Genomic DNA, 13,704 nt, shown 5'->3' on the forward strand with positions numbered 1-13,704 from the left:
ACGTCATTTACAGCGCTTGTCCTGATCATGGCCTGACTGTTGCATATGAAGAAACCTGAAGCTTCAAATCCACCAATACATAGAGAATACAAAGGACAGAAGGTGAAAACAGCAGAAAAAGGAAATATGAATGCAGCAGAGCATTAGAGAATGCACAAGATGAAGAAGTGTGTGTTGGAGGGAAGGAGAAAGCAAATGAGACGCATAAAGCAGTGTGAGAGAAGCAGGCTCATAATAACCATTGCTCACAGCACTCACAATGACCATAACAATCTGCCTGGAAGAGGATTTATGGTACTAATATATACCAGGGAGGAGGTACGGATGGAGAGAAGTGCTCTCTTCCAGACAATCAGCAGGCATGTAAGAACATCTCATTGCCAAACGACACACACACACAACTTGCAGTATGCAGACATGTACAGCCATCAACAAGCAATGGGGATGGCAAACAAACAACACATTAGAAAAGACTCCCCTGGTCATGATCATGCACAATGACTGATTTAAAGTGATTTAAAGCAGATTTGCACTATTTCTGAATTACAACTTCTTTCTCTTACTTCAAATAAAAAATATATTTTTTATTTAAATATGAATAATTAGACTTCTCTTGGATGTAGTCACTTTTAGTCTTCAATAAATAACATAGACAGTCCTCATATCCCCAGCCTTGCTCCACACAGGGCATTAAGCCAATCAAATCACTTTGTGTAAACTCTAATGTAATTGCTATGGGCTGTGCAACCATAACACGATTGCTGTAATCCATTTGTCCGCATTTGCTGCACATGTGGTTGCAGCAGAAGGGTGCAACAGGTTAACAGGAGACATTCTCATCATACAGTAGTGTGACAAAAACACGGTGGTGTTGTGCATATGAAAAAATCATATGAAAAAAAAAAACATACGCAAACATTTCTCAGGCCATGTTGACAGCATGTCACAGTGCAACAAGGTATTGCTGGTATTTTGCCAAACTGCCAGTCTAATTAATCACACTCCCAATTGGTTGCAACACAGCCTAAGCAACCATTGAATAGGTTTGCCAGACAGTCATGAAATGTGACACAGTGGTACCTCCGTTTTTGTTATGAATTCCATACAGAAACTGAATTGTACAAAAACCGAGGCGATGTTTCCCATCGTATATAATAAAAGTCCAACTACAGGACTCCTCATTGATTGCAGTTACTTAGTTCCAAACCAGGTCGTGATAACTGAATTTCCGCCAAGTAAGAGTGCCTATTCATTAATAGAATATTTTCGTTGTTAGAGCATAGAAAACCTGCTTATGACCGTCAACATTATGAGAGCCCTCTAGACATGATACACCACAACACATATTTCACAGCTTTACTGTATAAAATGGTACCTATTTTTGCCCAGGTTAAGCATTTTCAAGGATAAAAACGGCAAAATGAGCTGAGATACAAATATAAGGCATTCAGAAGATGCATATAAATACGTTTACGTAAATACGTATGTTTTCATGCATCAATCTGTATGGCCAACTTTTGTAGGTGGCAGGTTTGGGTAAAAATATAAATTTTTCCAAACGTTGCACTTACAGACTTCATATGTGTGTTGCACACCAGATGTGCAGCCCACATAGTGCGTGCAATGCACAGTCAGATATTTCTTACGAGCTCCATGTGTGTCGAGTAAATTGGTCGTGCATTGCCCGTATGGCGAGAGTGCATCAATTGTAAGAAAGCTTGTGTATATAGAGTCACAGCAGTGCCTACAGCTTTGTTTTATATGTTTTTCTATGTCTTCATTCTATGTAATGTTGTCTGTATTTGTATTTATTCATGTAAATTAGTTTTTTCTCTGTTTGCTATGTCTCTATTGTAATAAGTATAATAAGTACGTGCATATTGTTATATACGTGCCCGGTGATGACATATACACCCGTAGCTCATCTGCACATCATGGTCACGGTTGATGAAGACCTGCATAGTGTCATTAAGGACATTACACATATTAAGTATAGTTACTTATGTTCATAAATTGAAAAAAATAATCAGAAATATCACGACAGGTGACGTCACAGAAGAAAAAAATAGTGGAGGAAGTTACGCTGGTATCGTATGTGCAGAACTAATCATGTTTCTGGTATGGAGTTTACGTCGTGGCTGCGCACAAGGCAACCTTCATACAAAGCCCGCATGGAATACAAGGTCAGTACTTTTAATTGTACTTTAAATTTGACGTTGGTTGTACGACGTACGTGCGTTGGCAGTACGAATAAAGCGACAGCTGTACCTCATGTTTTGTGTGTGGTACGCACATTCGCACAAGTTGGGCGTTGGTGCACGGTGAAATACCCCTTCAGGGTCAACGCAACTACATTCTCCACGAGCAAAAAAAAAAAAAAATGTTGCAATTTGGGGAATGTCAGAAATCATACAAGCAAAAAATTGTACGTCTGGTTGTGACCTAGTCTTAAAAAAAGCTACTTTTTCATGTCTTTGAATCGATTCACACCCTTCATTTAAAGAAGACTGTGATCAGATATCATATTGGTAACAATAACAGTGTTGTTACATTTGAAATTGTAATTATTACCCCAGAAAAGAATAGCGGCATTGAGTCAAAAGCATATGAGTAAAATAAAAGCATACAACTGTGCAAACAGACACCGGTCATCATTCATTCATTCATCCGTATTTTTGTTGACTGCAGATGAACCATCAGTTTTAGCTTTGAGATGGCGCATGAGACAAAATCAATGGCAAAGCTGAGAGGCGCCATTTGACTGTTAATAGAGTGATTAATCATAGTCTAAGACGACCCGTGGGGAGTGTCTACCATTCCAATTAATTTGGCTTCAGGCAAATGAGAAGTGCACAATGTTTTTTGTTGTTGTTTTTTTACCTTTTCTTTTTTATTGTTTTCTGGCAGCAGTATGACCAGTGCAGCCTGGCCCAAAAACTCTCAGGAGTGGTTTTCAACATGTGAGGTGGGTTTACCCTTGAAGGAACAGCAGCTTGACAAAAAAAATGAAAATGTTCCAAACCTGCTACCATTTATGTTTTAAAGGCCAAAGACGTTCAACTTCAAACAAAGCCTTTCCTTGGTCATTTTGTATTATTTCTTTTTATGGATAAAATTCCCCTTTGACAAAAAAATTAATGATCAGGCAGCCCCATCTTCTGTGTCTATATTCAGATGATTTATGAGCTTAATATACCATTCAACTGCTGACTCAAGCAGTGTACTTACCGGACCGCGGCAGGTCAAAGAGTCGTCGTCAGCTCGCTCACATTGGGCATCACACTCCACACACACCGACCCGTTGGCATATTCTCGGATCTCCCTGAGAGACATGTCGATTAGACAGTAAGTGGGCTATGCTATACAAAAATTTAAACAGTCAAAGTCATGTTTCTCACGGTATTTATCACACAAAACACACATTTGCTCAGTCCACAAATGGAAACAAACATCCATAGTTTGGAATTATGACATTTTCTGTTAAAATGTATAATTTTGAATCATAACTCATGAAAACTCATTTTCCTGCTATTGCCCATTATATTGCATGCCCATTACGCTGTGATTGGTCACATGCCCAAAGTGCTTCTTTACTATAAACCATATAAGGACGTCTGCCCCTTAGTGATGTCACAAAACAACAGTTTTACCACACCTCTTGAAACGGAGCGTTTTCAGCTGTGCCAAACTTCTTTACAGAAATACGTAAACCTCATTATCTGAAACTTTGACATCGTTTAACACGATAATACAACATTCTAACTACATTTATAGGACAAAAAAGTAGAAAAAGCATAATAGGTCCACTTTAAAATGATTCCCAAAAATGAATTACCTGTAAATAATTTAAGCCATGATGTTTGATTTATTCCATCCAGTGAAAACATACTGAGCAAGGACGCTGTGTGGAGCATCACTTCCGATATGCTTTGATGAAATATCTTTCATAGGTTTTCTTCTTAAATTAATCTTATAATTAATAATATTTTTCCCCCTTGTTTTTCTCCTCTGTAGCAGTGCTGAAATGTAAAATACAACAATTTTTATTCCAATATCTCCAACTCACTTCTCTCTCTACTTATGAATGTTAAAATTTATTTTATGATCGCACGTGATTCTGATGGGGGAAAATGTTTTATATGGCAAAACAGTAAATGTTGTAAGTCGGGGGCAACATTTTCCAGTGAAATTAAGATTATAACCACACTTTCTTATCATGACTACACTTAATAATGCGCAGCACACACTGCAGCCAGTTTAACAATATGCTTGTGCTAATATCATTAGGGAGAGGGTGACTGCAGTTGAAAGGCGCAGTGCCGGCAGAGGGCACGGCCCTTTCAAAATTCAATTAGGAGCCCCCTTGTAATAACAGAGCAGACAAGTCAAATTACATGCGTCCACAGTGGAGTTGGCGCTTTGACTTTTTTTTTTTTTTTTGCATCCAAGCACTCAACATGGAGAATGACTTTAGGTACCTCACTTTTTTGCCAGGGAATGACAAACAATGTTCTATCTCTTCAATGGATGGAACGTCCCAGCGGGATGTAAATCAAATTAGTATTTATAATGCTTCATAAAGCTTTGTAGGCGCCAAAGGAGGATGGTCTTTGTGCTTGTGTTAGCTGGGTGAAATAATATAACTGAAGTCAACCATGTTGCTGTGGATTTAAAGGTGCAGTGTTTGTTGTACACAAAGGATATGAGTTACATATCCTTGTCTGTTGGGAGATCATTCATTCATTCATTTTCTACCGCTTATCCTCACAAGGGTCGTGGGTGTGCTGGAGCCTATCCCAGCTCTCTTCGAGCGAGAGGCGTGGTACACCCTGGACTGGTCGCCAGCCAATCCCAGGGCACATATAGACAAACAACCATTCACACTCACATTCATACCTATGGACAATTTGGAGTCGCCAATTAACCTAGCATGTTTTTGGAATGTCGGAGGAAACCGGAGTACCCGGAGAAAACCCACACATGCACAGGGAGAACATGCAAACTGCTAACCGCTCATTCAAACCTGCAATAAAAGCCTGTTGTTCCTGTTGTAACATTACTGACACCTAGTGATCAGTGTAGAATACTATGTATCATCCCACCATCTTTGAATGCGTCTTCTCAATGCCTTATATTTTGTGTTTTAGTAAATTCAGTGATTTTTTTATGATTGAAAATGCTTAATTTAGGCAACATACACGTACATATATACTTAAATATGCATTATGTCTACTAATAATAGAGCGTAATAAACCACAAAACAGTACTGTTTATTAATTCATATATTTGACAAAAGACAGAATTTGAATTACTGTATTCCTGTCATTTGACAAAAAAAAATATCAGTGACGCATTACGTTTTTTAGTGGTACATGCATGCTGTAAATTTTTATGACTAACTTATGGTGAATGAGATATGTTTTCTGTTGAAAATCTGGCCTATTTTTAAAGAAAACAAATTAAATCTGTTCTTTTAACATAACCTTATAGTTCTATACTGCACCACTATCTGTAACTGAAGACTAAAGTTAAAATTGAAGAAAAGGAAGTAAACAGCAAACAAAATCATAAAAGCTAGTTGAATCTAATAGAATAAATGTGCTTACATTATGTATATGAGTTTTATATGTATAATATTTAAGGTTTAGTAAGTCCAAATGCTGTACACCACAAAGACAACTTATGCACGGCAGAGTGGGAATGAGTGGGGTGTGGACTGTAAGGAGTCGCTTGTGATGCGGAGGTGCAGGCGGTGCAGACGAGCAAGTGGACAGGTAGGCACGGCGTGGCCCCGTGCGCAAGCAGTGACTGTGACACGCAGTGACACGCCTAGCCCCCCCGCCCTAGCAGCAACACCTCCAGTCCTTTTCCTCCTCTTGGCACTCAGACTTAAACGAACCGTTCCGTAAGTGGAACTGTTTCATTTCGTGGAGCTCACCAGAGACACAACGCTTTGCTGGCTGTGAGAGGTAAGGAATATCAAGCTAAACTTGCTTTCAAAGTCAAGAAAACCCTCATGAGAATCGAAAGTGACATACTTGTACACTTTAATTGTCCCTTCAATATAAGTTATTAACTATTAATCACTAATCCTGGGTGGCCTCATATCCTTTTATGGCATAATACTAAACAAACACCACTTCCATAGTAGTCCATGTATTACAGCTTACTAATTGGGTCCAATAAGCAACGTTTCCCTCCCCAGTGTCATGTGACCCAAGTGTGTTACAAGGTCTTTAGTGTGAATAGGGAGCAGGTGTATTAAAAGTTGCTATAATCGCTCTTGCACTCTCTGAAACTGGTGACTGGAAGTTCAACTTGGCACCTCGTGGCCAAGAATTCTCAGAGGATGTGAAAAAAAGAATTGCTGATCCACATAAAGATGTTCTAGGCTCTATATTGGCGTAGAGGATTTTTACAGGAACAAGAACCATGGGTGACCAAGGATGATGTGATTGAAGTAGGGCAGGAAGATCTCAAAGGCATTTCTTGTTGAATCACATGGCTGTGACAATTTGAAGTGGTCACAATGAAACACCACCGATTAGATCCAATACCAAGTGCTGATTTTGCACAAGCTGCAAAATCTAGCGGTTCACTTTCTCTGTGTATTTTTCTCACCTTTGCTTCACAAATTATTGTTTAACCATTTTTTTCTGGATTAAAAACACTTTACTAGTACACAAATGTGTCTATTCAATAATATTTAATTGTGGTGCACAACTTATAAATATCACTGCTTACTACGACTACGATGTGTAAGGTAGCATGTCTGAAAATTTGTGGAGATGTATGTTAAATACATCTCCACAAATTTTCAGACATTCCTCCAAATACAATGCATCAGTACTATTATCTGATGAATTATCAGCATGTATTGATATATGATATCATTATGGCACTTTTCATTTTACATGGGGCAAGTTCGGGCAAGTAGTTCTCACCTTTAGGATTCCCCATGGGCAAGTAATTTTTGTTTTTAACGTAGAGCCCTGGGTACTATTTAACCGTTGTACAGTTGAAAATCCAATCCAAGCCAATTATCTGTACATTTGTCTGATCATGATATTTCAATGCATCGCTTACCCTTCATAAAGGTTGCAGTTTTCCACACAAGTTTGCCCCCTTCTGAAATCCCGGCATGACAGACATTGGTCCGGGCCAGGACCCCAACACCCGGCGATGGAACACAGAGGGTCGCACACCATATGCTCCTTGGCTGCACAAGAGACAAACAGTCAATTAACAATCAGTCACCTTCATATTTTAACTTTCAAGCTAAATGTGCTGAAGTGTCACAATGGCAGAAATAAAAACCAACATGGATACGTGGGTACAGATAGAGAGAATATTCCAGGTCATTTTAGGATGGCATTTAATCTAATTGTGAATGTCTATGACAGGGGTGTCCAAAGTGCAGCCCGGGGGCCATTTGTGGTCTGCATTTGTTTTTTTTTAATTGGGCTGCGACACACTCTAAAAATCAAATTTAACGAGAAAACTGAAAAAAAAAATATAAATCAGCAGTAATTTTACAAGAATAAAGTTAAAAAGTTATAATCAAACAAAAAAAGTCATAATTTCAAGAAAATATTGGCATAATATTAAGACAGAAAATAAAACGTAATTTGTAGCATTGAGTGGAAATATTAAAGAAAAAAATATGTTATTAAAACTCATAGTATGAGAAACAAAACAAAATAGAGTTGTAATTTTTGGAACGTTAGCTTGGGGAAAAAGTTATAATATTATAAGAATAGAGTCAAAATATTGTGAAAAGAACATTATTTAAGAAGAATGTTGAAATTTTGGGGAAAAAATGCAAAAATTAGGAAAAAAAGAGCAAAGACTGAAGTTCATACTAATAATATGCTTTTTCACCGATATCACAAAGTTGTCCAGTGTTTTTTCTTGAAATACGGTATATTAGTTCTTAGCATATATATTATAAGCACATCTGATTCAAGGCCACAGGTAAGCTGGAGCCGACCCCATTTCAATTAAGGGCACACACACACAACATTCACATTGACAACTATGGATTATTTAGAGTCCCCAACTAATCTAACGTGACTATGTGGTTTGAGATAACGACTCTGAAAAAAGTCAGCAGTTACTCAACTGATGGTACAAAAATAATAGCCCTCAAAAGTCAAGGTATTCTCACTTCTTGTGTTAATTAAGAGGGATACCCATGCAATAAATACTTGTAGTATTTACAATGTTAAAGACAACTCTGACTATCATTATATACAGCCCACAATCAAAGAGTGTCCTATTTTAAACCCTGCGAGTCTGAGTACATTGTGCATCCATAATAATGGACATGTGTGGGAGTGTGTGCACAGAACTGTGTGCTGTGTGGAGCGATGCCGCTTCATTATAAAACTGCTGAGTCAACAGTTAGCGAGGGCTAGAGGGACCCGGAATGTTCCTACAGATGCTGCACAGACAGTCCGCTTGTTTGAATAGAAAATTAGATGTGAACCGTCCAAGTTAAATGCCTGACAGCTTTAAGTAAGTAGGGAATGAAGTTGTTCAACAGTATTTCAACCTGGAACTCAGCCTTCCTGAAAATAAAGCCTTCTCACTCACATTCAGGCTTTTTATGTTGGTTTCCATGAAAAGATTTTGGCAGCTGTTTCTAAGAATAGACATCTGCCAAACAGACCAAATTAAAGCTGCGCCTGCATGCTAAATAAGGCATTGTTGAGTACTTGGAAAAGAATGAAACGCTGTAATAAAATGCACTGGGATTAGTTTGGAATAAAAATGCCCCATCAACCAGCCCAGAAAAGAAAAAAAAAAAAAAGTCAATCTGTATGCATGACTCTCTGTTTCACATCATTTACTACATCTATCTTTTCATTTCCCCCCTGTGTTTAGATCACTTACACCTTTTGTCTCTGTTGTGACTCTCTTTGTCGTCTCTACAAAGGTTGCTACATCTGAGAGAATTATTGTGACAAAGTCCTGAAGCGACACAGCGAAAGAGCGACAGAAACAGTGCATGGGAGCCTTTTATCCGAACATCAAGATTTGAATTCTTTAATTGTAATTATTGAGGCAGTGCCTCAACTGCCATGGTGAAAAAAAACAAATAATGACAGGAATCACCAATAATCACATAATGTTAATACGTGTCAATTGAACTGGATTATATCTGTAGTTATATAGTAAAAATCAGTGAATTTGCATATTTCCTGATCAAATACAGGACATGTACCTAATATGAGGCTTCTGTGAGTGTCTCTTCTCGGTTAGTGCACAAGGCCAGCTTATTATCCGAGTGCACTCATTGACTTGGATCATGGCGCCTGCTAGTTTCCGTTTGTCAGCATGTCACATTCTTACTAATTGGACAATAAAATACATAGAAATGTCATACGCTGAGGCACTGTAGTGCTGTAGTACTGAGATATTTTAATAGTGTGTTGATTCAATGCACGCTCACCAGGAGGTGATGAGACTTTTACAACAAAGTATCAAAACTTTTCCTGGAAAAAAATAGAATGCATGCGCTCCGTACAGAAAAGCAAAGACCACAAATTAATGTTTTACGTCAATGTTTAGATTATTTTTAATTGCTTCCAGTGGTTTGCATCAGTTTTGATTTTATAGCACCTATTAGTTGTTTTTTTTTTTTCATGGCTTTGTTAAGAACTTACTACACTCCAGGGGGCTTCTGTTATTGCGAGTCAAAGCTTTCTGGTTTGCAGCACGGAACAGTCGAGTCCAATTGACCGTGTTGTAGAAGCACAGCTGGCTGTTCTCTGCAATGTGGACATTCCCGGCACTGATCTCTCGGAGAGACTGCAGTTGAAGTGATAAGATGCCGTGCTGCTTTAACACCAGCAGGGAGATCCCACTGAGGGGAGAAGTTGGAGAAATGAGGGAGAAAGGAAGAAAGGAAACATGAAGAGGAATCTCAAATAAAGGGAAGCGAATGAGAAATACTTTGATGTTTTTTCTTAGCTTAAGATCAAACTGTGATTATTTTGGAGTAGCCTAAATAAACATATCTAATGACCAGTCCCATAATAAAGTACACCTGTACAATCTAATGACACTGATTTCAACCACAAAAAACACACACAATGTGCAATCAGCAACAGTGTGCGTTTCGCGCAAATGCCACAGCAAATCTTTAGAACACCTTCTGAAGAAGAAGAAAAAAAAAACACATGCAATGATGATTAAATATATTCAATCAGTTGTTCAAACACAATTAGCTTCTGAAATGTCATCACAAAAAGTGTTACTTCCAGTAAGTCAAACTACTGTTTTTATTCAAATCCAAAGTTGCCCCTGGAACTACTCATCCATCCGGGTCAGGGGACCAGCACGCTCAGACGTTCCCTCCCTAGCCACCTCTTCCAGTTGCAACTCAACTGGCTCCTTTCGATGTGAAGGAGCAGCGGCTCTACTCTTAGCTCCTCCCACATGATAGAACTCCTCACTCCATCTCGAAGACAGGGGTCTCAAACTCAATTTACCCGGGGGCCACTGGAGTTAGTGTCTGGGTGAGGCTGGGACGCATCAGGTATTAAAAAAAAAAAAACAAAAAAAAAAACCGCATTTATTTATAAAAACAGAAAAAATAAGATAAAAAAACTGTCTTCAATGCTTTTGCTTCTGCTGTACACTACACTTTTCAGTGCTTTGGTTCTGGTTGTCCACAAGAAAATCTCTGATAGAACAGTCCACTGCTTTCAAATAGCTTAATTTTTATTTAGTACGCAAAATAAGATGAAAAAAATAAATAAAAACAAAGAAATTAAATAAATCAATCAGTAATAGATAAATAAAATAATAATAAAACGGCAAATAAGAAAAACTTTTTTTTCAGATTCAAATTAATAGTATTAACAGTTATTTAACCTTTAACATGAACATTAATGAAACTTAACCATTTTACCTAATTAGCAAGTTAGCATTGTTACATCTGGGAGTCATAACTTGCAAAATCACATCAATTGCATCCGGTGTGCACACAGCTTTAAGCTGTCATTTCTGGATATTAAACTCACGCGGGCTAACATTTAACATTAACATTTAACTAACATTTAACTTTCATATCAAGGTGGGGGCCTCAAACTAGTGGCCCGCGAGTTTGAGAACCCCTGCTCTAAGAGGAGGGGTCGCCAACACGCCAATCGTGATCCACCAATAGATGTTTGAGACTTATTTGGTCGATTGCTGTTGTAAATTCCCCAACTGTATGTTTATATTTAGAGAAGGTTCAGGGTGGACTGTACATTGTAAAGCAGCTAAGAGACCTTCTTAGGCCAGAGGCATGTTAGAGCCATAAGGGCAGCTGATGTTGTGAATATGCGTATGTATGCGTTGGTGATAAAATATATCAGAAAAAAGAAATGCATTATCAGTGCTGTCCCCTCCCGGAGAGTGTCCAGACATGCATTTCGACCACGGAACCACTGCATTGGGTCGTATGCCTCGACCCAATGCAGAAATACACCCGATCTTGACCTCGGCCCTCAAAGCCTGGACCGATGGCAACAACCAATAAAAACACAAAGATTGTGTAGAAGGGTGGGGATATCTTCAGACCAAGGATCTTGGGGTCGACCACAGTCTTATAGTGACCAGGCGCTCTCATTTTCGTCGTTTGTTTGAAGAGTCTTTCTCTTTCGGTCACTACTCTAAGCTCTAGGAACGTAGATTGACTGGTAAATCGAGAGCTGTCAGCACTATCACCACATTGCTGCGGATACTTTGCCAATTCACCTGTTGATCTCACATACTAGGCTTCCCTTACACCTCGTCAAGATTTCCGAGATACTTGAACTCCTCCGCCGTTAGAGTGAAAGGCTCACTCTAAACAGGAACAATGCAGTTCCCCCTCAATCTTTTTCTAGTTAAAAATCATGGTGTCAGAACCGCTCAGTAGCACTGTATGATACTGTACTGTCAATTCTGTCAATATATATGTGTATATGTGATAGACATTTCTAATTGAGATCTATCAGTCTGCAAAAAGTTATAAAGTGGGCAAAACATGAAACAGTGGAGAATATTCTCAAGAGTGGCCAGTCAACCAAAATGACACCAAGAGTGCAGCGACGACTCATCAAGATGAGTCACAACAACATCCAAAAAAGAACTGCAGGCGTGCATACCTGTAGAGAGATCTTCCCCCAATTGTAACCAAGTTGCTGAAAACACTCAAGTCTGTTATGTTGTCGGGCCAAGACTGGATGTTCAGAAAGCCTAAATGGGGACACAAACAGACACATGAGTTATAATGACTCACCGCTCCTGACGGAGCAGAAGAATTATGTTCGTGTGTGTGTGTGTTGGGGGAGCTGGCATCCCTGGAGGAGTCGTCGGATATCGTAACCACACACCTCTAGGCTGAAGTTTGGTGCCAGCTGTGTGTGTCTCATCAAGTCCCATATATCAACATTCTAGCATTTCCTTTAAGCGATCCACATCTCGGTCGTTGAATCATTTAAAAATACGAAGGAAGCTGAGAGGGTGGATGTGGCTCATTTAGGATTTTCAATAATGGATTGGAAAATATGAAATATTCAGTACAGACCAGCGGGAGGTGCAGCCCTCTAGCTAATACCATAAGACAAACAAAATAAGTGCACGGGGGAGTGAGAAAGTAATATCAGGTGGAATCATGGATGAAAGGTATGATGAAATGAAAAGCGATGAAAGCTGAGAAAAGTTAAAACAACACTTGTATTGTTTTAATGAGGAACACGCGCATCATAAAGAAGGAATCATTGCGCTTGTGATGGGCAGTGCAGCGCCTTCTCTAATCAATGAACAATTAGACTCCATCATGTTAAAGTGCATATTCTTCTCCTGCTGGATGCATAATGTTTACACAAGAAGGAAGATAGCTTGTTGAGCGTTAAGAAGAGGTGCGCCGAATGGGGAGCCTAAGACAGCAACAACGGTGTCTTTATCAGTTTGTGGACATTGTTTTGTTTACACCGATCCCTGTTGAGTTGCTGGATCGGAAGCCGGGTCCAAAGCATATTAAGTGTGTTTGATGAAGAAATGAGAAATACAAAACTCAGGTAATTGTGAGGAAGTACACAATGGGGCTCAGGCAAGATGAACCTGAGCTGAATGAGATATGAAATGTTTAGGTTGTATTACAGATATCTTTTACAGAAAAAAAACAAAGGATAAATGGAATGGAATACATTTGCCTTTATTACCATTCTAATTGCAGCAACGACTGACTTTATTGGTGGAAGTGCTTTTGAGAAAGGATACTTTAACCTACAGGATGTACAAGATGAATAACATATACTCAGTTATTATAAGAGTTGCCCCACTGTGCCGGTGTCATGCTGCAGCAAATTGAATTGGTTTTGGCTATGCAAGCTGGACAGAACAGCATGGGGAACATCTAAATATGTCTTAAAAAGGCCTACTCAAGTATGAGTCATGTGATTATTGAGCCAAGCTTATAACACGAGTACCGCCTGAGTAATGTCTGCGAAAGTATGAGGAACAAAAGGCGTTTAAAGAAAACTCACAATCTTGGCTCGTCTTCACCTCACTGTCCAGGCGTGACTAATCAACTAACGCTCAAACTGTCACAATAGCTACTGTGCTGGTGCCACGGCTCGTTTCGAAAGTATATTTGCATCACAATTATTTTGAAATATGATGATTTTGGACTATGAGAATAAACGGAAAAAATGTAGAACATTTCCA

General features: G+C 38.9%; 1 protein-coding gene across 2 annotated transcripts in view; it reads right to left on the bottom strand.

The window, feature by feature from the left end:
* The window catches only part of LOC131135575 (receptor tyrosine-protein kinase erbB-4-like), a 283,365-nt gene that overhangs the window by 57,984 nt on the left and 211,677 nt on the right, over positions 1-13,704 (bottom strand). For both annotated transcript variants that reach the window (XM_058081635.1, XM_058081636.1), the window contains exons 11-14: positions 12,141-12,231; positions 9,669-9,868; positions 7,087-7,219; positions 3,229-3,322 (exon numbers count right to left, since the gene is read on the bottom strand). In XM_058081635.1, coding sequence (XP_057937618.1) covers positions 3,229-3,322; positions 7,087-7,219; positions 9,669-9,868; positions 12,141-12,231 — 518 coding nt within the window. The remainder of the gene's footprint in view (positions 1-3,228; positions 3,323-7,086; positions 7,220-9,668; positions 9,869-12,140; positions 12,232-13,704) is intronic.

The sequence above is a fragment of the Doryrhamphus excisus genome, chromosome 9, assembly GCF_030265055.1.
Source record: "Doryrhamphus excisus isolate RoL2022-K1 chromosome 9, RoL_Dexc_1.0, whole genome shotgun sequence".
NCBI lineage: Eukaryota > Metazoa > Chordata > Actinopteri > Syngnathiformes > Syngnathidae > Doryrhamphus > Doryrhamphus excisus.